The sequence below is a fragment of the Stylophora pistillata genome, chromosome 3 (assembly GCF_964205215.1).
Source record: "Stylophora pistillata chromosome 3, jaStyPist1.2, whole genome shotgun sequence".
In the NCBI taxonomy this organism is placed as follows: Eukaryota; Metazoa; Cnidaria; class Anthozoa; order Scleractinia; family Pocilloporidae; genus Stylophora; species Stylophora pistillata.
The window spans coordinates 12,602,418-12,626,946 of NC_142521.1; the positions used below are offsets into that span (position 1 = coordinate 12,602,418).

The 24,529-nt window shown below is 37.9% G+C and overlaps 3 protein-coding genes across 11 annotated transcripts in view; 2 read left to right on the forward strand and 1 right to left on the reverse strand.

Annotated features, from left to right (window-relative positions):
• Positions 1-2,533, forward strand: part of LOC111335227 (polycystin family receptor for egg jelly-like) — a 24,925-nt gene extending 22,392 nt beyond the window's left edge. The window contains exon 18 of the mRNA XM_088752136.1: positions 1,887-2,533. Within this exon, the coding sequence (XP_088608262.1) occupies positions 1,887-1,901 (15 nt within the window). The 3' untranslated portion in view covers positions 1,902-2,533. The remainder of the gene's footprint in view (positions 1-1,886) is intronic.
• The window catches only part of LOC111335228 (NACHT and WD repeat domain-containing protein 2), an 11,911-nt gene extending 5,147 nt beyond the window's left edge, over positions 1-6,764 (reverse strand). The window contains exons 1-8 of one of the 4 annotated variants that reach the window (XM_088752139.1): positions 6,640-6,764; positions 6,262-6,484; positions 5,717-5,764; positions 4,829-4,928; positions 3,791-4,503; positions 2,786-2,988; positions 1,854-2,184; positions 297-1,048 (exon numbers count right to left, since the gene is read on the reverse strand). In XM_088752139.1, coding sequence (XP_088608265.1) covers positions 297-1,048; positions 1,854-2,184; positions 2,786-2,988; positions 3,791-4,503; positions 4,829-4,869 — 2,040 coding nt within the window. In that variant the 5' untranslated portion in view covers positions 4,870-4,928; positions 5,717-5,764; positions 6,262-6,484; positions 6,640-6,764. Of the gene's footprint in view, positions 1-296; positions 1,049-1,853; positions 2,185-2,785; positions 2,989-3,790; positions 4,504-4,828; positions 4,929-5,716; positions 5,765-6,261; positions 6,601-6,639 lie in introns of those variants that run through there. The other 3 variants (XM_088752140.1, XM_022941095.2, XM_022941094.2) reach the window with 3 other exon arrangements.
• Positions 6,765-6,888: 124 nt separating this feature from the next.
• Positions 6,889-24,529, forward strand: part of LOC111335223 (uncharacterized) — a 33,218-nt gene continuing 15,577 nt past the window's right edge. Inside the window, exons 1-26 of one of the 6 annotated variants that reach the window (XM_022941084.2) lie at positions 6,889-7,280; positions 8,256-8,335; positions 9,238-9,321; positions 9,394-9,642; positions 9,854-9,955; positions 10,519-10,660; positions 11,197-11,417; positions 11,525-11,641; positions 12,064-12,359; positions 12,954-13,088; positions 13,888-13,995; positions 14,223-14,417; positions 14,715-14,825; positions 15,045-15,126; positions 15,841-16,050; positions 16,712-16,846; positions 17,298-17,365; positions 18,271-18,477; positions 18,790-21,186; positions 21,692-21,766; positions 22,197-22,343; positions 22,555-22,680; positions 23,040-23,183; positions 23,941-24,004; positions 24,102-24,173; positions 24,379-24,452. In XM_022941084.2, the coding sequence (XP_022796819.2) occupies positions 7,042-7,280; positions 8,256-8,335; positions 9,238-9,321; positions 9,394-9,642; positions 9,854-9,955; positions 10,519-10,660; positions 11,197-11,417; positions 11,525-11,641; positions 12,064-12,359; positions 12,954-13,088; positions 13,888-13,995; positions 14,223-14,417; positions 14,715-14,825; positions 15,045-15,126; positions 15,841-16,050; positions 16,712-16,846; positions 17,298-17,365; positions 18,271-18,477; positions 18,790-21,186; positions 21,692-21,766; positions 22,197-22,343; positions 22,555-22,680; positions 23,040-23,183; positions 23,941-24,004; positions 24,102-24,173; positions 24,379-24,452 (5,880 nt within the window). In that variant the 5' untranslated portion in view covers positions 6,889-7,041. The remainder of the gene's footprint in view (positions 7,281-8,255; positions 8,336-9,237; positions 9,322-9,393; positions 9,643-9,853; positions 9,956-10,518; positions 10,661-11,196; positions 11,418-11,524; positions 11,642-12,063; positions 12,360-12,953; positions 13,089-13,887; positions 13,996-14,222; positions 14,418-14,714; positions 14,826-15,044; positions 15,127-15,840; positions 16,051-16,711; positions 16,847-17,297; positions 17,366-18,270; positions 18,478-18,789; positions 21,187-21,691; positions 21,767-22,196; positions 22,344-22,554; positions 22,681-23,039; positions 23,184-23,940; positions 24,005-24,101; positions 24,174-24,378; positions 24,453-24,529) is intronic. The other 5 variants (XM_022941088.2, XM_022941085.2, XM_088752138.1 and 2 more) reach the window with 5 other exon arrangements.

Genomic DNA, 24,529 nt, shown 5'->3' on the forward strand with positions numbered 1-24,529 from the left:
TTTTTTACTTTAAACACTGCAACAAGGAAGGAAAAAGACCTAAATATACCCAAAAGTCGGTTAAAAATATCTGGAGATTTTGATTTCTGCAAATTTGCTTTTTCGTATAATAAACAACATCTCGGTTAAGTTGGGGTTAATTTGAAGCGTGGAAAGAAAGTGGTACCCAAGCGAATAAAAAATAATTCCAAAGATTGAATTTATGCCTATTCTTTAGGATTTCTGCTCTAAAAGAGAGAAATTTGCTATAGCCCGGTTTTCTAACAGTAGCTTTACACAAAATAATTCAAACAAACCTGTGGCACTTTCTTGGAATCTGCTTTATAAACAAGACAAAGTTGGCGGCAAATGCTTCGTAAAAGTGAGTGCACTTTCGAAGAGTGGTGCGTAGTGCCAAGGAAACGTACAACAGTTGCTACTTCACCTCCATACCATGTCTGACATGAATTAGCCGCCATTGCAATCAACGATGTCTTACCACAGCCTTGCTTTCCATGAATAACAAGCGGAGAATTGCTTTGCCCTGTAATGTAGTCCTTGATGTCATCAAGCGCTTTACTGGGAATACAAGTGGAGGAGGAGGAAAGATTTTTACAGTTTATTACATGCTGAGCAGCTTCTTCAAACACCTCATTGTCCCATTTAGTATTTCTCTTCTCTTTGACAGCTTCCTCAATGTTTTTCTTCATCTTTTCATTGTAGTATTGACACAGGTTTTCAATATATTGAGCGTGTTCTTTATTCGAGTGAGTATCAACACCTTTCTCACCCCAATTAATGTTGTACGAAGCGATATTACTATCAGCAAGTTCTTTGGGGATTTGATTTTCTTTCAGTGACTTAAGATTAGCCTTTGCGGACTTGTCCAACCCTTTTGCAGCTCCTTTACCACGCACTTTCAGTGGAAGTTCTTCAACGTCCACATACTTTGCTGCACGGGGATTGTTGAGGTTCCCTTCTATACCTGTTATGTTGCGTCTGAACCAAAACGCCTGTGAGCTTGAGGAATTCCTTTCTAAAATTCCCTTCTTTATCTCCTCTTCTGAGTCTGCAAACAGACATCAAATCGCCAATCATCATACCTTCTAAAACGTTCGACGTATCCATATTTGTACATCAAAACGAATGCTATGCCTGACCTTCAAAAAACGTATTATCTCTCTCTTTTCTTCACAATGCCACACAATTTACGACATATTAGCGATTTTTCACAAATTACTCTATTAAGAGGTCTCGAAAACAGGAGCTGTTTACCATGAAAGGAAGAAATTGAGTCGAAAATTGTTCTTGACGACTTGAAAAGTACCGGTGCTTACTAAGGAGTGGCAATCAATTAAAAAGTTCTCATATTTTCCAAAACTGATTACAAAGAAATGTTAATAGTAAAAGAGAAACGTATAAACAACATCATCATGACTCACTGTCTTGTATCATTGAGAAAGAGGGCTTGCCCCATGCACAGGCTTGTAGAAATTCCATTGCCCTCTCCGTAAGTCCAAAAGTTAAATGGATAACAAGGAAAATACAGCAAGGTCCAGACGAAAAACACCGTTTTCATTAGCCTGCTCGCGGGCGGTAATTGAGATTCGCGGTGAATGTTCGGTCGCCATATTGGGCGGGAGGAAGATTGTCCCAGACCCTCCACCCGTCCAATATAGCGAACGAATATTCGATGCGCTGAATCTCGTGTTTGAAAACAGAAACTACCACTTGCAAGCAGGCTATGTTTTGCAAAGAGATTAGGTTCCTATGTTACCTCAGACGGAGTTATAGATACCCCACCCTTCTACTTTAGGCTCGAATTTTTAAACGGAGAAAACCAACTTAGTTCCTTTATAGAACATGATAGTTACCAGAATGTAAGTACTTATGCACTGCATTTTCAGGCAGCGTCTTTGTAGCTGCCTTCCGCAGGGCATTTTGCAGGTTGAGGAAAACTTCCCACCATTCCTTTAGCGCTTGTTGCCTGGCTTCGACACTGGGAGGATCGAAGAAGTCTGTAAACTGGCTGCTGATTGGTTGAAGGATATACTCCGGTGGGATGGCGTTGTCATCACGCTTGAACCAAACTTGTAAGAGTTGCTTTTCATCTTCATCTTCAACGGCAGCGAACAAGGAGTCAAACTCAGAGGCAAGAATAGTGCGAGGGAAAGGACGATAACCGTACTTATGACTCAAAAATGTCTGTAAAAGATGATCATAATCGCGTTTAGGACAGTCTAGGTGGAAAACGGACCAAACATATATTGTTTTTCCATTAACATTTACCTTAGTCTTCTAAAGTAAAATAATTTTAAAGCCATATTTGATTTGAATGTGCGACTGCATAAAGATGGTCGATTGAAGTTTTTGTTTCTAGCACCTATTGAGATGGTAAGTTGCCACCCGCAGCTTCTGTCGCAGTAACAGACATTTGGAAATGAGCAAATTCATTTTTCAACTTTGAACTTGGTTTTGCATGAAAAAATGCTTTGTGAAATACTCGAATATGATGTAATAGGAGATGAAAGAGGCAAATAAATATGTATGTCCAGTTTGTCGTGGAAGAGGCTTTTCCTACATCCAAACCTTTTTTGAGAGCATTCAGTATGGATGTCACAAAAACAGCCCCAATTAATCCCAGCAACAAATTAGAATTAAAGAAAATACTGTAGAGGCCCAAAAACATCATAAGGTATTTACAAATAAAATACCCCCCCCCAAAAAAAAATACATTTCATCATAAATATGAGATGGAAGGAGAGAAAAAAGAGAATAAAGAGTGGTGTCTATTCTGGTTACTCACCACAAAGTTGGGACCAGTTGAAAGCTCCTGGCAAAGACTGAGCTCTTCTAATGAAACCTCACTAAACATGTGGTCATCAGTGCATGGATCGTGAATACCCCAGCGCATGTCCACCACCTGAAACTCATAACCTTTCTCATGACAGAAGTCTCTCAGTTTGGGATAAACTCGGCTCATCAGAGCATTCTGCTCGACTCTTGCATCTAAGTTGGGGTGAAAATTTTCAACAATAAAGGAAAGACCAGAAGCATAAATTCTGCTGCTAAAATGTAAGTGTGCCTAAGAGGGAAGAGAGAGTACCCCTGGGAACAACTTGCCAACAAAGAGTTCTACCACCAAAGCCCAGTGGGTCTTTGTTTTGGACTAAGAAGAGCAGGTTGGCCCTCTCCCATGAATCAGCTAGTTTCTGCTGCTTTTCCAAATCTACATTGAGACCAGTTGTTATCTCATACATAGAATGATGTAAGACACAGGGCTGATCATTACACATGGTAAGGAAAATCATATATTTTAGCCTGAAATAGGATAAACTGAAAGGTACACCTCACATAGACCTCCCACATCATGGCATTATGATTTTTCTTCTTCATGCTTGCATAATACCCTTCTTGGTGTAACTTTGGAGTGGAAATTCCATGGTTTTTTTTATGAAAGAAGTTTCACCCAACCACATCATAGGGGAATTCTCTTTCCTTTAGTGTGTAAGCAACCAATTCATTGCTGTCCCTCTTTTGATTCATGTGGAATCAAGCACAGCTGATCTTTACTATCCTTCTGTTTTAATGATAATTAATACCAACTTGCTTATTAGAACATCTAAAGGGAGAGAGGGTTTCAAAAGTCTGAGTAAACAAAAGGCTTCCTTTTGTGGGAAGGAGGAAACAACATTTATAGTGATGTGAGCAGGAAACAGGTTCCATAGTCCTCACCTCTCTCAGGAAATTTGACATCTATCAAGAACCTAGATTTCCCCTTGTGATTAACTGTTTTATGCTTTTTACTTACCTGTAAAAGTGGAACTGGTGAATATTCTTACTATCTTGGCTGAATTAGGAACTGTCACACTCATGTTTCCTGACAAAACCTGATGGTAAACATTGTCCAAGAAGAGCAGTTTTTCTGCTGATTTTTCAACTTCAGCATCCACATCATTAACTATTCTCTGAGTTGCTGCAGCATTCACAATTTTTTTTCTATCAACATCGCTTTGAAATTCTAGATCTGTGGAAGCATGTTGGTCACTTAAACCATTAACAAGATGATTATCGGTTCCACTGACAGTATCAGGTTTCCCATCATTATCATCAAGGGGGTAAATATCAATATCTTGTTCTTCAGTGTCTGGAATATGGTCAATTGGACAAATTTCGATATCCACATCGGTTTCTTCCACTAGGTCCTTCTTGCCATTAGGCACATTTTCAGCTGATTTGGAAACTTGATCATCCTGTTTGGAAGTTTCTTTTTCTTTCTTACCAAATAACTTTTTGCTAATCTTTGAGAACCGCTCTTCTTTGTCTGCTTTAATTTTGGTTCTCCCACATAGCTCATCTAAGGAACTACTTGATCCAGGGACAGCTTTCTTATGCAGTTCCTGTTCGGGTGTTTCATATTGCGGCAAAGAAAGATGAAACTCTTCACTGGATGCTTTCAGTTCATGGGCTGGGTGTGACACATCAACTGCTGGCTGCAAGGATGTCTGACTTGCTTCTTTATCACTGAAAAGGTTTAAAAAAGAAACAAGAGTCCTTGCTGAGTATTGTTGGTTTACATCATTCAAGTGTAAAAGCCTTTGTCCAACTAGTCTACTGATCACATGATTGTGTAAATGTAAGCAAACATAATCTTCATAGCAACAAAAAATAAGCACTTTTCTAATACCAAGCATTAATTTAGGGTGATTGGCATGGCATCAATCCCATCTCTCCCTAGAGAAAGTATTAATAAATAACTTCTCCCCTCTCTATCAATACTTTGTCCATCAGAAAGGTAATGAGAACATAGAAAAAAATCATACTTTAACAGGAAATTCTCTGAACTTACATCAAGAGAAATATATCACAGTCAGTAAGGAGATTTTCCATGGAGATCTTGGGAGTGAAATGTTAGAAATGTTTATTCCTATCCAATTTTCCATCTTATCCTAGCAAACAAAGAAAGTTTACATGGGCCATGGAGAAAATGGCATCATTGTTTTACTTAAAGCTGGCTCAGTGGTTACACTCAAAATCTACTCAGCGACCTATTTGTTTGTCCTTTGACTCAAAAATGAGTTCGACAATCTCATTTTTATCAAGTTGCAATCAGTACATGAAAGTTGTCATAAAATATATCCTGCAGGTTTAGAGCCACATTGACATCTTGATATATCTTAGTTTTCTAAACACGATCCGACAATGGAAAAAAGGAGGGCCACCCAAATTATTGAGTAACAGAGATGAAATGGTCCACTACAGTAAGGGTCTTTCTAAATAGCTGTAGTATTGTTAAGGTCATCCTATGATCACAACATTCTGAGAATTCTTGGGCATTTTTGTGGTAACGCTTTAAAAAGGTATAGACCACAATCCATAAAGTATTTTTTAAAAAACTTCAAAACTTTAAATAAATCCATTATAAAGCACTTTATAGCTGTCACTTTGGCCACTAAAAAAAATTACAGACAATTATTTTTAAATCGCTATGACAACTGCAGGGAAGAGGGGTAAGATTTTGTTTCTCAATAAAGATTTTCAAGTCGGTTTGATCTATTATATGAAGATAACAAGGAACTGAAAGTTTGAGAAAAGATGTGGTACAATTGACCTGCAATATAAGAAAGTTTACTCATTATTTCCGGTCACAGTACTTTTCGAAAGATGCAAATTTCTTACATTACATAAAATTATGCAGGCTTAGCTTAATACTAGATCATATCTAGATTTAACCCACCGTTGTGTATTTCAGTCCAATAAATATTTAATTCCTTTATCCAATTGTCTAAACAAAAAGATACGCATACAATTTAATAAATGAAATCGAAAAACTTCGACCGGATTTCATCCCCAAATGCCATCGTTCCTCGTCGCTGAAACTCATTTTCTCTACACATTGAAGGTCAAAAACAACTTTACTCCAAACAATTAATTACGCGCCGTTGAGCGCTGATAGATTTGGCAATGTAATCGTTGGGTATTGACCCAATTTACGACCACATCTAACGAACGAAAACACTCAGCAACCCGCTTACCTATGGTTAATTTGGAATACCGCCAAATTGATCCGACCGAATTTTTTTTTTTTTTTGTGAGGTTAATCGAAAGAGAGGGACGTTAAATCATCTGTTTCTCGATACACAGAGATAATGTACTAGACGATACAATACGATACAAAGATATATATTGTGACTCCAAGTACTTGCTTGAGAGACCAAACATTGACACTCGCAAAAATATATAGGTGAACTCGTACATCTTAGGGAATTGTTCTTTACATACCTTAGAGTCAGATTTTGTTGTCCCGCTTCGAGATCGTCCTCTGAAGAACTTCGGACAGGCCTCCCTTTGGAGACACAAGAGCCCATGTTCCCTTACCTATACTGATTTCAAATCAACACCTTTAGACGCACTTGGAGCTTCTCAGGCCATCGTGTCACACAACGACGAGCGTCAACTCAGCTGAGATGATTATCATACTGAAGTTAAGTATTATGGTTCGACACTGTGAACATAATGACAGCAAAAACTGACAGATGCGGTTTGTATGTTTAAGCGTTGGCGTTCAAGGATCCCTCGGAATGTAACGTAGCTAGCTCATAATGTCAAATTAGCATAATTTCGAATGCATCGAAATAAATAAATTTACTTAAATCTTACCTCCACCCAACATGGACTTTTCCATATTTCGGAAGATCCACTCTGTGGTATTTTAAATAACCAAAAAAATTTCCCTTAGGCACGAACGCAAAACAAATTGCGAATTTCTTGACAAGTCCCGACGGCCGAATGATTAACCTGTAATTCTCTCCAATACTTACAAGAGATCTATAGCATTTGAGTAATAAGAATATGAAGATTGATCTTCCTTTGTCAGCGGCTTTCAGCCTCGATTTGGATCATCACTGTTATAAAACATGGCGGGTTTGGCGCGAAGATAAACTTTGTTCACACGGTCATGGCCATTTTAAATCGATTTTCCATGTCAGTTAGCTGTAACAGCGAATATGTTTGAGTGGATTATTCCATAATGAAGTTTGATGCTCTAGAAAGAAGGAAATAATGGATTTGAACTTTTCGCAAGATTCCTTTGCGTTCAGCGACATTACTGAACCTTCCCATGTTAGCGGTCTCGAGTCCTTTTCAGACTTTGACGCGAGTGAATGCAGCGAGGCATCTTTCGCTGAAATTGTACCGAATAAAGGCGTTGACACTGATCTTGGAACATCGGTGAGCGAAGAAAATGCTGGTCAAACGAATGGTTCTTTGGAGAACGGGAAAGAGTCAAGTGCTACTGAAAAGTAAATCAACGATCACTTTAACAGTCTACAAATTTAAAATCTTGACTATTTTTTTTTCATGAGGCTGGTCAGATGTTAACTTTGTGTGAGTTTTTCTGTTCATCGTCTGGACTGGTATGATTAAGCTGGATCTTCTCATTGTTTTTAAACCTTTTTAAGCTTAACCGTAGCCATTGTCATTTAGACGTTAATTGGGCTTGCAAGCAGCAATTAAGCCTAATGATGTAACAGAAGGCGCGATCATGGTCAAATCTTTGCGATCAGAATATTTTAAGTGTGTTGTAAAACATTCTCCTAATGGTATAGCCAAAGATTTCTTTCATGATGGATCTACTGCCATCAACATGACTCTTTCGATACTGTTGTTTATTACCTGTTTGATTTGACAACGTATACAATTGAAAGGCGAAAGGATCTGATACGAAATAATTAATAATCATTACAGTATTTCACACCTGTTGTGCTCTGAAGACCATCTGACTCAACTGCAAATTTTCAAACTGTCTCTTCACCTTTTCAAATTTTGTGGAAAGTATTGCTTTCAATCTTTTCAAATATGAGTTACTGAACCTGTAGTTTGCCATCTTACAGTCCCACGAGAAATGCAAATTAATTCAGTTTGAGCTATATAATACAGACTGTTTTTCTAACCACACATATGATAAAATTTCTGAATTGTGATTGACTGGGATTTTTCACTTTTAGTGGAGTCTGTAATCAAATCATTTTACAATTGGTTCTTTAGTAATGTCTGTACTGTTCAGGTTTTGCAGTTAGATTTCATTTTACAACTGATATGTATGAAGTTCTTGTCATAAGCATTGTCAGAAGCCATCCTAGGTGAGGGCCTCTTACACCCTTGGGTGTAAGAATACTATTGTTAGCAAATCCTTCTACCCATCAAAAGTGTTTTGCACAAAATGTCAACGTTTTATGAGCAACTCATTCTTTGACTTTTTTTTCTATATTCTTTAGGTCATCTCTAGGACTGCAAGAACTGAACTCCAACAACATCAACGAGTTCTTTGAAGCCATTCACAATGCAGAGTCACTTGGTATGCTTGAATATTTGTGCAATTTAGAGAACTACAGCTATCATAGTTACTGTAATTAGAATTCCAGACATGGTGCAGGGGTTTTAGCAACTTTTTCTACATGTAGCTTCCTATTATACCAATGGTGTAATAGTTAGTAGTGTCATAAGGCACAACCCTGATATGAGAGCCTATTTGCAGGCTAAACAGACAGCAGTGAAGGGTCTTACAGGTGGCAGTAGACTTGCAGAAACCAGATTTTGTTGAAAATTCTGATGATGTCCATATAGTTAGCTCAATTAACTTTGGGTGGAGCAGTGTTGAGAGGCTTGAGACCTGTCTTCTGTTATATACATACATTATACATACATACATACATACATACATACATACATACATACATACATACATACATACATGCATAGGTTGATTGACCACTCCCCATAGGGGCTTTTCAGGGCCAACACCAACCCATCCCACCCAGGGTAGGACATCCACCACACAGTAATCTCGTGCGTGGAAAATTAACGTCTCCTACCCCTAACCCTGCTAGGAGATGGGACCTATGGTTTATTCGTCCTTATCCGAGAAGACTAGAATATCTATCCATTTCTTGATTCTAGAAAGGTAGCAAATTCTCCTCACTTATTTTAAGACCATGAGTATTGGTCCGGCCGGGGCTCGAACCCTCGACCTCCCACACAACACAGTCTGGTGCTCTAACCAATTGAGCTAACTGGGAGGCGGTTAGCTCACTTTTTTGAGGATGTGGCTTTTAAGAGCTTATATTGTGCTAGTATACATATAATTGTTTGCATTTAAGTGCAAATGTTGACAACACATATACAAGGTAATCTGGAAAAAAATATATGCATTGGAAAAAAGAAAAGGTTTTTAAGAGCAGATTTGTGATTTTGTTTTAGGCTTTGCAGCTTTAAGTGAGAGTGGGAAAAGCTTGGCTGGAGATGAGAGTTCACTTGGCATTTTGCAATTGGATGGATTACCAGGTAACTGCCTTTCTTTTAGTTTGTATTTAGGGACAGTGCAGAACTCACCAGTACCATTATTTATCTTTGTAGACTTCAGCGACGATTTTCAGACTGCACCCGATTCTTCAGAAACTCCACTGACATTAGAAAGAACTTTAGTTGGTAATGAAGAAGACAGCAATGACCTCGATGAAGTTGTACTCGATCACCACACAGATGTTGGAAATCAACCAGGAGAGGATATCCCTTTTACTAATGGGTCCCATCCACCTTCAGACCAAACTCCAGTTGTGAACAGGAACACAGTGCTGCAATTAGAAGAAGAAAGACCAGATACTGGTATGAAAGAGTTGACTGGAACAACTTATGTCAGGTTAACCCTTTAACTTCCATGAGTGTCCAAAACAGGATAAAACACAGACACTCAAGTGATAGGATAACAAATTGTAAAGTTTAGGGATTAGTAATTATTCAATGCCAAATTCAAAATTATGTAGATGTACTGCACAATGCTTTAGCTGTTACTACAGGTTAACTCGTTTACCTTCAGGTCAGGATCCGGACACGTTTTTCAGTTCAAACAATGTACAAGCAAATGATAATTTTCAGGAATCTGTTGATGACGAACCTTTACAACATAGCTATGGTCAAGGTATCTAATGATTTTGTTCTTGTACTCAACTTTTTGCAAGGTTAAGAGTGCACTTGTTCCAAATGAATATTATAATTTGCTCAAAGTACATTAGACAGAATGTGATGATATTATTTGTATATGTTTAAACTTTTCGAATCAGTGCAGTTTAGCACAGGAAAGGGTGAACAAAGAACAATCTTTTGGTCATTTGTAGAACAATGCTATAAGCATTTTATGACAGATGAAGCAATGGAAGTGTACCAATTGATAGGAAATTAGTGATTTGGTAATTTGTCTTCTGTTACTTTGTTATATCAAAATGTCAAATCAGCAGAGGTTTCAATAAAAGGTAGTTATCAGGGATCTTCCTGGAAGACGTCTTCCCATCAACTTCTGTTGGTGGTTTGCCGTACAGGCCTTAGACTGGACACAGCTGCCTATCACACTACACCAGTGGCAGCCACTTCGGGATACATTTATTGAAATTGTTGAATCAGTTACCAGTTACAACTGGGTTTTTTTTCATGTACATTGCTCAAAGCATCTTCTGGGAGTGATTTTTTGTCATTCTCGTTTTACAGAAGAGCTTGATATGATGTTACAGAGGAGAGCAGGGAGTGGTGATGGTGGAGAGCTGATTGATAGGGTGTCATTGACATCCAGTATCAGTTTCATTCAATCACAGACATTTCCTGACAGTATTTTCAGTCAAAGCTTTGGCAGGTATTGTGTGAACCTGTCAGCATTATTTAGTTATTGTTTCCCATTGTATCCTGGCCTTTTGCTACTTTACCAAATTATGCTGCACAATTTAGGAAGCTATTCCTTTTTAATGATTTCTATTCCCCTTTTGCAACCCACTTCAACACATACCAGAAGTTCAAACAGGTATCCTGTAAAGGAATACTTGCAGTGGTAAGAAGTGTCACAACTATGAAATTTTTTAGTTGTCTCTAAAACACATCTTAATGTCAGTAGTCAAGGTGGGCTTGCTTTCAGTTTTGTATATCAGTAATTAAGGTGAAAAAAAAAATATTCATTAATTGTTGTAAATGTATGACAAAGAAAAAGTGAAGTACTTCTGTAATGATTGGAACCTCAACCTGGTCTGGTTTGGTGATTAGATTTGCAACCAACTGGGCCTCAGAGAATTAGTTGGCAAGCAAGGATACATACTAGGTTCATTTCTTCTCCTTGTTTGTTTGTGCATTGTTTTTTTGTTTTGTTTTGTTTTGTTGTGCTTTTTTATTTCAATATAGCAGCAGAGGGCTTGGGAGTGGAATGGATTCCAGATCTGAAAGTGATGGACAAGAAGATTGTGATGAGGTCACATCACCGCCGCTACATGGTGCAGGAGATGGAAGTAATGATATTACAGGACGCCCTGGTCTTGAAGGTGCTAACTCAGATGTAGAAGACTTACAAATCCAGAATGGACCTTCCTTAGATGCAAATAACAGACAAGAAACACAGGCAATAGGTAAGTGTGCGCCTTTAAATACTGTTTTTATTTTATTTTGGTTTTCCATATCATTAAGGTACTAGTAGCATTGTACCAAAGTTTCATGGACAATTTTGTCTCCTTAGAGTTGCGTCAATCAGCAGAGGGTGTTGATGTTCTCCCTGACATTCTGGGTGATGGAGGTGGCGGTGGTGATGGCAGCAGTGGTAACAGTAGTGATACAGATGATGGTGGCCCAGCCGGTAAGAAAGGGCTTAATTTGAAAGGTCAAGTCTGACAAGCTGAGTGGCCAACAGCCACTAGTTTCTGTATTTTGGTTTCAGTAGCAAGAAACTACTAGGAGTATCTTTTACTGCATGGGTCTCTTGTCAGGATTGATTGCCATTCAGTAGTAATGTCACACAGGCTTAGCATTACTCCCTCATTTTACAGTGCTCTTTTATACTGCCCTTTTTATATTGTGAGGTTAAAATGTCTATCCCTAGACCACAACACAAAGAGTGGGGTGGGGCTGGAACAGAGACCTTTCAGTTTGCAGATAGGTGCACTAACTAGTTGGTCATTGTGTCACCCACTTTACCTCTTAGGACTATTTACGAAATAGCTAAACAGGACATGGTTATGCATGGGAATAGTGATGCGTTGTACTACATATCATTTGCAGGAGCAGCATATGCCTCCTCTAGTGCAAGCTCATTACCATCCTCAACATTTCCTCCATCAATCACATCATTTGGATTCATCAACCAATCAACAGGAGGTAACTTCCTGGGCACTTCCTCCTTACCTGTTAGCGATGGTCTGACGGCAGGGAGAGGGTGTCCTGTTGGTGATGCTGCTGCAGAAAGGTCTCCTGTCCTGCCCTCTAGTCCTCCAGAATGGATAAACGAGTTGCAGGATTCAGTAACTATCCCACACTCTTTACAATTCCAATCTTCATCCACTCCCATGGTTAGAGAGGTATTGTCTCCTTTCAAAGAGTTCTATCAATTTGCAAATAGTTAAGTTAGTATTCTTTTGATCAACTCAGTTACAGGTATTGTTTGTAAGATTACAGCAAAATTAAGGGCAAGTTTCATTTTATTTTGTTTCTTGTTTGTTTACAAGTATATACTTTCTTTTAATGAATTAATAGGCATTAGTTTCCTTGTCCAGAAATCAGGCTCATGCTTCTGCATTGCTGATCTGTTGAAATTTCAGACATTTTACCAGGCTTACGAAACCATTTACTTTAATTACTTTATTTACATTTTTGCCCTGAAATTTGCAATGGAACCACTGCTTAGCTTTTGTTTAGTTTCAGTTTAGTTTTGAGCATTCATTACAGATCACGAGGAGTATAGACAATTAAAAACTGTCATTTACTTATCAATGATAGAGGTGCATGCACTTCTCTTACTTTGGATTGATAGTTTATTAGTTACTGAGGTGTTTTAAGAGAATTATTAGTTTTGAATGTTAAGAATTGATTTTCCTACTAACATTAGCAATTATGGAGGGATCTCTTCTGTAAGTTGTAATTTTCAACCACAGCATGTTCTTGATATTTGACAGGGTGTACCACAGAATTGTAACAACACAGGCACTCACAATGAAACATCAGCCTTGGAGTCTTATTATCTAATGGGGCACAATGTTGCCACGCCTCGTTCAATATGGGCAGAAGATGGCTCTTTTCATATGTCTCAGGTTTCTTTTTGCTGGTTTTATTCATGGCTAACAACAAAAACAACAACAACAAAAACAACAAAAACAACAACAACAACAACAACAAAAACAATTTTTATTCTTTGATCTTTTTACATAAAATAAAAGTGGGATATTTTTTCCCCACAAATAGTTAGAAAGCTAATCACGGTGGGGCAAGAAGTGTAGCTAAGATAATATTGTTATAGGAAAGTTGTTTCGAAAGTTTTCTTCATGTTCATGTACCTATCTGGTATAGTATAATAAAAGTAGTCTAGTTCAGTGGTGACTGACCTAATCTTGCCACGTGAAGTGTAGTCTGGTCTTACCAAGGCTACCCTCACTTGGTAAATTAGCCTGTTTATTGTACAAATGAATAAAGGCCGATAGTTTCTAAAGAAACTGTTTGGGACTGCATTGGTGGGGGTAACGAAATAATTTGGATATATCAACAAAGTTTAAATGGTAAATTGGCCACCGTTATGATTATAAAAGCTGACGTTTTGAGCGTTAGCCCTTCGTCATTCGCTCCGACGAAAAGCTAACGCTCGAAACGTCAGCTTTTATAATCGTAATAGTGGCCAATTTACCATTTCAACTTTGTTGATATATTCAAATTATTATGTTTATTGTACAGTTTATGTAATTGCCAAGTTTTCATTAGCCAGATTGTCAGAGCATCCAATGTCAAAGTAGGAATGTGTGTAGTTTTTTAATCCTCTTGGGAGTCTCAAAGCTGTTTTCTTCATCCCATGCTCGTGGTTATTATGTAATACTTCTCTTTGTCCTGTTATTTACTCAGCAGATGTTGGCCAACCGACAAAGCAACTCTCCTGTGGATGCTGAGTCCTTGAATTTTGACCCTACCGCCATTGAAGCTGCCCACAATGTTTCACAAGATAAGGATAAGGTAAAGCTTGGAGAGGCAACTCTGACTGCCTGCACTCCAAAGAAGTGCCCAGTTTAATTATGATCAAGTGATTGACAAAATAACAATTATGCTAATTTAAGATCATTACAAATTACACTTTCCGTGAACTGAGTAGAAATATGACATAATCTCCATATTATTTAAAGTTCTAAAAGAAGAATGCAGAGGTTTAAACTTTCATTTCTCCAATCTCATTTCCTATGCAGACTCTTATTTCCAGTGAAACAGCATTTGGAGGTCATTCAAATCAAGAATCAGATCAGAGGTTTGGAAGCTGGCCTGGTGATAGGTCAGCTGTGTCTGCTTCAATTAATCAGAGTAGTCCAGACTTCTCAATCAAGTTCGGCAATAGCATTTTCAGTAATGGGGACTCAGCCATTGACAGTTCAAAGCTATGGAAGGTATATGCAGCTGGAATAGGAATGGCATTACTGCATGTCTTGTTAAAATATAACCCCACTGCTGACTGCAGCCTTGCAATCACTATGTTTGCATTAAATGGATATGCCAATACATGGTGTATTCTGAGAGTTTGAAGACATACACCGTTTAAACAGAAATTCTTTGTGTTGCAGACGGTTGAGAAATTGACTTTTATATTTGAAAAAATGGCAAAACTATTACCTGTTATGAACTGTTACAAACTGTAACAGGGGCACACAGGTAGTGGTAAAAACATTTTTCTTTGTTTATTTCAGTCAACACCCAGAGATGAAGAAGAAAACGGAATGAGGTCTACACCTGGAGTTGTATTCCAAGGCAATCAGCGACCATCTACTGTGACTGGACAAGTAGCTGTCAATAATCAGGTATAATGAAATAATTTTCCACTAAAAAAGAAACCAAGATAAGGCAAATGTCAGATTATGTACAGAGCTGTTCCTTCCAAACACCTAAGAAGTAGAGCAGAACGTTATAGAGTTCAATAGCAGTACATCTCACGATTCCGTAACTACTGTCTTGTAACAGTGACTGCTTTTTGATATCTTATGAAGCTTATGTTTCACAAAATAATATTTGAATTTCAGCTCAAGCAAGCTAGAACAGAACATTCAAGTGGTGGAGATCATTCTACAACCCTGGCATCGGGAGTAACAACTTGGAGAGAAGGTATTGAAGCCTGGGTTTTTATTTAATTACAATTTTAGAAGAACTTTTTTGAAGTCTTATAAAAAGTACTGTACAATCTGGCATGCTGCAACATACACAGTCATGCTAGATTTGGGCATGTCACCAGATCTTCCAAGAGAATGTAGGAGACTGGAGACTGTACATCAGGCCATTTTGCTCTGGCTGGACTTGTTGGAACTGAGTGCAGTGCATCTGTGTAATTTGAAAAAAAAAAGTTTTAAAGTTTCTCTAAAGTTGTAATTCTGGATTCCCTGAGACTTTACAATAATTATAGTAAAGGGCTATCATTTGTGTTAAGATGTGGTCATCTCCAAAGTGGATCAATCACATACTGTTAGGCTTCTTTAGGCAGTTAAGTCAACCTCATCACTAAAAGCAGACTAATTGGTCCCTTTAAAATTGTTGCTGTCTGTATGGGAAGTAACTTCATTACTTCTACATGCATGAGACGAACAACAACAGAATTAAATTGTATGCACTCTTATTCCACTATCCATGTAGGCATTACCACCCATAAAGTAAATCAGCTCTTTCTGCCAAATTACTTTAATCCGAGAATAACTTGTTTGGAGATCTCTGTCCATAAACCCATTCCCCCTTGCACCAGTATTTGAATATTTGATTGGATGGGTTAAAGGAAATTATGGCAAAATTACTAAAAATATGAGCTCATTATGTTGTTCCAAAATGCAGGAAATTCCCAGGGGCTAGTGGATCTATCAGGTGATCAGAATGATGTTGATCCACCCACTGACAGAACCTTGACTCCTGGAGGAGTTGCATATGATCCTTCTATCCAACAAGCTGCAGCACCTTGGGAAATTAATGCGATGGCCTCTTGCCCTTGGCCTGATGGTTCAGGTGAAATGCAAGACTCGATGCTTAGATCAAATCCATTTGAAGGTATGTTTTTAGCCAACTGAAACAGAATAAGAAAGAAAGAATATGTTGAAGACTTTATGGCATGTTGTCATCTCTTTTGTAGAGCAGGAATTTTATTTACCTGGGTGGAGTTAAAGGTCTTGAATCTGAAGTGGTTACTCTTTAACTCAAGAGCTGGCTCTGGTTGTTGAAAGGATGGATAACACTATCCAGCAGAGAACTCACTATCCAGCGGATAAAGATCTATTCTGGTTGATGGCCACCCTTTGAACAACCAGGGCTTGATTTATGATTCTCCCTTTGAGCTGCTATACTTTTCATTTTTGGTTATGAATTAATAAATAATTAAAAGTAAATTAAAAATTAACCCAGAGAATTTTGTTGTCTTATCAAGATAATAGGTTCCCGCTGGTAAGTTGACTTTTCCATGTCAATGTATTTTTATGACAAGAAGTAACACTTAGTTAATAATTACCTTTTTTTTCTGGGGGCAAGGAGTTTTAGGGTCGTTTACTCAAAGCAAGTTCTTTGGAGGTGTCAAACTGGTTATGGGCAACTGTTGAAGTTCTTATGATACTTTCCATTAAAGACATTGTAATGGTTTAACAGCTTTTGGGACTACCTTAAAAATACGGGCATCTTGCCATCACTGTTGACTGACAAACTGTCTTTATTTTGTAAGTAGGCTCCATTGATCAACACCCATGGTCTTTTGGTGGAGGTGGAGGTGGAGCATTATCTGAAGAAGATCAACCTTTAGGTAGTGGGAGCAAACATTTCTCCTGGACAGGCTCTGATTTTGGGTTTGAGGTGCAAGGTATAGGTGTATTTTTGTATCACCAAACCATGGTTGTAACTATACATGTAGTTGAGCAACAAATAAATAATTTACAGAAAGGTAGAATCTACACCAAAACACTCTATTGAGGTTTGATGAGTCTTGAAATACCAGTAATTAATTTTTTGTTATTAATAATACTAACAGTCTAGATGATAATTTACAATGCTCTTTGCCTTCAGGGCTCAACATTATTTGGTAAAAACTACAATGGAAGGTTTTTTAATATTGACTTCATACACAGAAGATCTCTTTTGAAAAAAAGTAATGAGCCCTTATTTACAACGAAAGGTGGAAAATTTCTGATAGAATCTAAAGATACTATGGTAATGGACAGTTATAACTGCACAACAAACAGTGTTTATATTATTCCAGCTAACAAAATTAATCATCATTGGAAATAGACCTTAGAATTATTTGCCTTTTCCAGGAGATGCAGAAGCAATTATTGCAGCAGGTGAAGAGAGTTTCAACAAGGAGCATGAGCTTGAAATTCCAGTAAGCAGATTTGCACTTACAGTAAATAGCATTTGTAGATAGATAGATAGATAGATAGATAGATAGATAGATAGATAGATAGATAGATAGATAGATAGATAGATAGGTAGATAGGTAGATAGATAGGTAGGTAGGTAGATAGGTAGATAGGTAGATAGATAGGTAGATAGGTAAAAACTTTAGTAATGTGTCAAAGAACCTTCTAGTTTGAGAGATATCCCTTACTAATGTGGGGACACAAATAAAATGGATAAACATTATTTACAAAGAATATTAACTACTTAAGAATAAAATTGAGTCATATCATGCATGAAAAAAAAAAAAAAATGAAATGAATTAAGACATAGAGCACAGCCCCTACAGCCATCATCTAATAGAGAGCTGAGGTCACGCTTATGTATGCGGTTTTGAAACTAGCTAATGTTGTGCTAGCTAATGTAGCTTTTAGGAGAATTAGGAGATCTTGTGATGAAGTTCTTTGCAAAAACTGGATAAAATTAATACACCGTGCAAAACTCATTCTCACAATTAAGGTTTTGCAGCTGGTATTATCCTGAAAGTGATGACTTTTAACTTGGAAAATCTTTTATATTCACTTTAACCTAGTATGGCAAAAGGAGGTTACGTCCATGACAAGACAAAGGCATAATATGTAACTACTTTTTCAAAGTGGATATAGGAATATCATTTTGAACTGCAGATGAATATTAAATGAAGACAAGATTGATGATTACTGCACTGGTATCACAGAGGTCATGAGTCCAATTTCTCCACAAGCCTGAATTTTTTTTTTTTTGCAGGCTTCATTTTCACTACTGCCTAAGTAGTGTTCATAATTGCAATGATCACCCTCTTTATTTTTCAAAGTGTTGTCAGATTGATGTGTAACTTTTTGTCTCTTGCAGTCTCACACTGAAATCAGTGATACAACTAAATTACATGACTGGACTGTTCCTGAGAGTAAGTTCGTTACAAGACCATCCCTGCTCAAGGTTGTGGGTATCAATGATCCTAATAACTTGGGAGAGGTGCGTATTTCATTTGGTGCATTTCTTGCAGCAGGATCAGGAGAGCTCGGTTCATTGACTAGAACAAGTCCTGACAGACCCAGGGTAAGTCTTAAAAATATTTTTATTTTAGGGTTGGCAGTGGCATTGTTTGACCTATACCCAAATGGAAGCAGGAAGTAAAAGGTTGGCTTAGGCAAATAAAAAAAGGTGTTCATCTAAAACAAATCTTTAAAAATGCATGAAGGTTACCTGCAATGGAATAGCACCCCATCCTGGTGGAGTGGCAATACTCCTAGTCACATTACAACATAATTTATATGGAAGCTTTACAAGCTATTCTAGTTTGCAAACTTTTACAGAGTGATTATAGAAGGTAATCACTAATCCCACTCTTTTGTTCATTTTCCACTGTAGCCTCATTTTGGAGATGACAAACCCATTCTGACCCCCTCCCCACAACCACCAGTGAGAATGATCAGCAAACCCACTACACCATTTGATGAGTTTATTCAAGAGAGCACTGTAACTGACAATCTTTCAAATAGGACATCTGCAGATGGAGGCATCAAAGAGCCATTGCAACAGCAACCCAAACATGTTGCTAAAGAACCTCAAAAACACAATCAGCTGAAGAAAGAAGAAAGTTTAGAAGCAGCAAGTGGTCTTGGAACCTCAATGTCTTGGCTGTCTGCTGATGCACATTCAGAGGAACTTTCTTTGGAAATGCAGAAGTTGAAGCTTGATGAGCAGTTCAAAGTTGATTCTACCTTCAAAAGTAGAAGTAGAACAGCAAGTCAGACTAGCTCACAGAGCAGTAGCAGTAAAGGAAGTATCAAGAGCGTCATCAAGATAGACAGCTTTCAGAGTGCACAACCCAGTAAAAATATTGCTGGTGATAGTAGATCTATATCCAAGGAAGGGAAACGATCACACAGAAAAGCAAAACAGGCAAGTCAGGTTGTCTCAACTAATTCCCTTGATTTATCTTCAGGATCAGAACTGGGCCTGCAACAAGAACTTCAAGAGTTGTACAAACACTCCAGTAGAATAGGGTCTCCAAGGAGATCATCTGTTGGGGATGCAAGTTCTGCTGCATCACTAGAAAAGATGACCCAATTCATCGCAAAAGCTATTAATGAAGATCCAGATGAAATAAGAAAAAAATTAACTGCAGTAGAAAAGAAAAAGTCCAAGGCCAAGCTGAGAAGGAAACACATTTCATCTTCTGAGGTTGAATCGATATCACTCAATTCTAGGACATCTGACTTCAAGCCTGTTTCATCCAGTAGTCCTCAAACAAAGTCTTCACCTGAAAAGTTAGTAGACTCATCAGTAAAGGCTCATGGGATTGAGCCTCATAACAATTCTAACTCTCCAGACAAACTGGTGAGTTACTCAATTGAGGATAGTGTTTTTCGTTCACACGATTCACCATCAATGATCCCCCTCAGTATGAAGGAGCTTGACTCCAAAGATTTGTCTTTGGAACATGAATCAATGTCTTCCTCTGAAATGGGAAACTTTCAACATGTTATTCCTCAATTTGGTGAAACATACACACTTAGAAAAGGTTCAAAGGAAAATAATCAACATTTTACTGCTCCTACGGTTGATCCCAGGAAACATAGGACACATGAAATTGAACAAAGACTGAACTGCTCTCTTCCTAAGGATGCAGACCATGATAATTTTTCACATCCTCCTATGGCAACAAGACAGCTACATCCTTTAATCCAAGAAAGCACCCTGTGGCAGTCTGAATCCTCACCACCTAGGCAACGACTTGAGACATCTGATAGTGCTGTTGGAAGCATGACTACCTCACTCTCTGAGGATGTTGCCACCACCAGACATTCGTGGCCAGAAGCAACTCCAAGGCGTTGGTACAAGACAAAGGAGGATTCCCATTGGGCTGCTAAGGTACAAAGTGGTGCCACCCAACCAGGTAGCACCACTGCAGCAGTAGGACTTGCGACCCATATTATTCCAACTGATGATGTGAAGGTAGCTGTTCAAACTAGCAGTTTGAATGAGGGACTGCCATCCTCTTTGTTGATACATGGACACCAGCCTGCAGGTTTAGCCAACCACAATAGCTCACCACTTGGTATCCCATTCAGTACTTCTCAAGGAATTGTTCCACTTGTTAATCAAGGGACTATATCACATTTGTATCCTGGTAGTGGCGTTACTGGCTCCATTGGATTATCAGGATTGGCAGGGCCTCTTTATCCAGGAAATGGCTTAAGTATTCAGACACATGGCCCATTGTCACATACAGCACCAGTTGGGTATGGTCCAAGAATGGTTCCTGTTGGCTCAGCTATGTATCCCAGTCAGGGACATGGCTTACTGAACACTTTACATGGTCAAGTTCCTCTTGTCCATACTGTTTCTGCCTCAATGGGACCAAAACCATCAAGTTTAACACCAACTTATGTCCAATCTGTCAATGTCAATATTCCTCATAAGGAACCCACCCACCAACTTCCTTTACAATTTCAATCTAATCCATCAAATATTTCTGGGTTGCCAAATACATTCACACAACCAAAGATACCTGCTTCCCTACCTTTCTATCAACCTTCTTTCCAACATGATCCCAATGGACTTTTGCAAGTAAGACCTGAATTTTCACAAGGAAGAGTGCTACAATCCCCTTCACAACTGATTATACCGGGAGAGATAAAGGTTCCTCCATTTTGCTGCGTGGGTGTCTTGACAGAAACGGTCATTCCTTTGCACAACAGCAGCAGTCGATGGATGCATTGTGAAATTCACTCTGTCTTATCTACTGTCAATGGGGTTCAGGTGAGCGCTATAAACAAGACATTTAATTGTGCATCATTTTAGCGATGAATGCTTCAAAACTAGGAAAAGAGCTCTATTTAATATAAATTGGTTAACAATCTTCTCAGTGGGAGATGAACTAGCACAATGGACAATGCATTTGACCATGGATAAAAATTTCTAGGTTAAAGCCCTTGTGGATGTCAGTGCACAATATTTTTGGGTACGTTACTATAAATTTTGGTAAAGTCCACATACTGCCATTATCAGTAATGTTGAGAATGTCATGTGTGTAAATAGAATGAGAAAGATAGTAAATTTACCTTGATCTTTTTTATTCTAATTACACATTATGATGCTGATCCAAGCAGTATACAGAACTTGTGTCACAGATGAAGCTAGTTATAACCTGGCCCAGTGTACTGTTAAGAAGTATCTGTGGCTCAGTGTTAGAGCTTATTTCTGTTGGTCATCGCTTCCTTTCTCACTGTCAGTTGCCTGAGAATTTTTTTTCCCTGACATGCAGGTACCTAGTACCAGTAGTGCATTCTCTTGCCAGTTGAAAGCGATCATTGGCCCACATACCACAGAAAACATTAAGGTTAGTGTCTACACATGGCTCATCCTCGGTGCAAAAACCTGTGAAGCTCACGAGTGACGTAAAACAAAGACAACAAAACGTTATAAACAATAGCGTACAGCAAAACAATACCTCATGAAACAAAGAAAACCTCGTCAGGTTTTTACACCAAGGATGACCCCTACATAGAGCATATGCAGTGTTGAAGTGTGCTACACAAAGACACGCACACAAAAGTTGGTTTTGATTCTTTAAGTTTAATCTTTATTATAATAGCAGTTTGATATGTGGACATTTTAAGACAGTCATGATTATGGCAAATGCCTTGATTAGTTGACCAGTTTTAGGTATGCATATTAATTATCATGACATTAAGTTGTAAGTCCCTGATTGTGGTATATAATGTTTCAATGCTTTTTGTGAAAGAGGAATTTTCTTACCTCTTTGTTAGTTAAGCATTGAGCCTAAAGAAGCTGGCACGCTCACCACACAGCTGCAAGTTTACTCACTCCCTGTTGTGTCTGAAGTTCCACAAGTAACACATAGCGTGGGACCAGTGTTGGCCTTAGAAGTTGTTGCAGAAGAACCTCAAGTAGAGGTATGAAGAAGAAAATGTGAAGAATTAATCACTTTTATTATCTCAGCTTTAATGTTGATCTGTATAAAACCAGTTGTTTCAGTCAGTACATTTTTAGGGGGGTTGTTTCAGCGGTAAGCTACTCAATAGAAGATATTTAGTTTTTCTGCTGCTTTTGGAATTTGGTTGTATATAGTGTGTTATTAGTTAAAGTTTTTTTTAAACTTGATAGGTTGTTCTTGAGGATGAAAATTCCATATTCTTTGGGGAGGTTTCTTTTGGGGCAAAGCAATGTCGACCAATACATCTTGTGAACAGAGGAAGAGCCCAAGTGCCCATTAGAATAATAATATCTGCAGTAAGTTAGCCACTTGATTAGTTCAGTATCATCTTAGAAAAGTTGTCATTGTTCATTAACTATTATTCTAAAACTATCAACCTAATAGGCCAATTGCATGGTGTCATACCAGCGAGAGTAATTTTACTACAAGTCCTTAACCGGTACTTCACTATAGTTACGATGAATTTTTTTTTTTTTTCTACATATCAGCTACTTATTGTCTGACATAGAAAGAGAGAACAAGTCCTTTGAAAGATTATTCAATCTTAAGCAGTCAACAAAACGTTTGATATAATATTGATGGAGATTTCTTTTATACATTAATTATGTCTAGGCTACATATGCATTGTAAACACTTTTTGCTTGTAATCAAACAGAATAGCAGCTCACTGAACTGTTTTGCATTCGCTGATGCGGATTTCACCCCAAAGACTGACGTTGTGAGAGGACCTGCATCTGCTGGGGCTAAGGGCTCTGCGTTAACTATCCACACCCTGTTTATAAAGGGACGAAAAGATTTGGTGGGTGCAATTTGGATTGATGCATGTGTACATGGAAATTTGGATTACTTAAAGCTAAATGAATATCATTTGGGATCAGGATATTTCAGTTTTTTTTCTAGAATCTTTATTTATACACATAAACTTAAGTCTTCACACTCCTTTTGCAAAGTTTGTTGATATAGTTAACCCTTTTAACTCCCACGAGTGACCAAGGCAGAATAATTCCTTACTAACAATATCAAAACAATACCAATTAGAAAGGATGATGAGAATATAATTATAGAAAAATATCAATTAAGAGATTTTTGGTTGATCCAATGCAAAATTCTCCAAACTAACATCATAAGAACTGTATGGCAGACAGTAAGGAGAATCAGTAAATGAGATCCTGGGAGTGAGAGGGTTTATTAAGACAGGTTGTGATGCTGTTACTCTCTTCTCATAAATTAGAGCTAGGCAAAAAGTTTGCGGAAAGATTTTTCTGACTGTAAGTCAGCACAAATTTCTTTTTTTATTACAGCTGTATTTGTTCATATTTTTATGGGGAAAGTCCATTCCTGGCAAATAGTTTCCAGTTTTCTGCATAGAATGCAAATAGCTGCATCTAGGTCTTTATACCTTTCTTGCAAAGGTTATTGACTGTATGCTTAAGAAAATATCATTTTGTTGCTTAATTTACAAAACCTAAATGTCTTGTCAACCTATGATAGTTTTTATCATTCTTAGCTTTAATATCAGTGATGTGTAAATACTGTATTATCATAACCTTCTGCAGACTTCCAAGGTGGAACCTACAGTTGTGTGGCTTCTGTTTCAGTCTCCAAACATGGGAGTTAAGAGTGAGTTGAAAGCATTATTATTTAAGCCATATTTGTAGCTTAAATTGAACAAGTCATTTCTTTGAAAGTGGTTCCTAACCTTTTTTTATTATTTTAGGTTCCACATCAGTTGGACCCCCGAATGAGTATACTGCACGACTTGATGTAGAAATTGACAGTGCACTGCAAGGTTTGAAAAATAGTAATGTATAATAATGATTCAAATCGTAATCTTTTGGTTTATTGCACAGGAACTTAAATTTAGATATCTGGTTCTTGGTAATGTTTCATTCAACTTATTCTCTCTCTGTCATATTTTGGACCATATCCATTCTTCCACTTGAGGTCAGTTTGTTTTCACTTTTATTCTTACTCACTCTTGATTATGACTATAGGCCTGACCATTTCCAGTGTTGCTCTTAAGGCCATTGAGGGAATAGTTAGACTACATACTCCACATAAAGTTCAGGTATGTGTGCAAGGTGGAAATGTCTCACATCTGGCTGTTTTTAGTCTGTCTGAAGATTCAAACATTTTCTCTGTTTG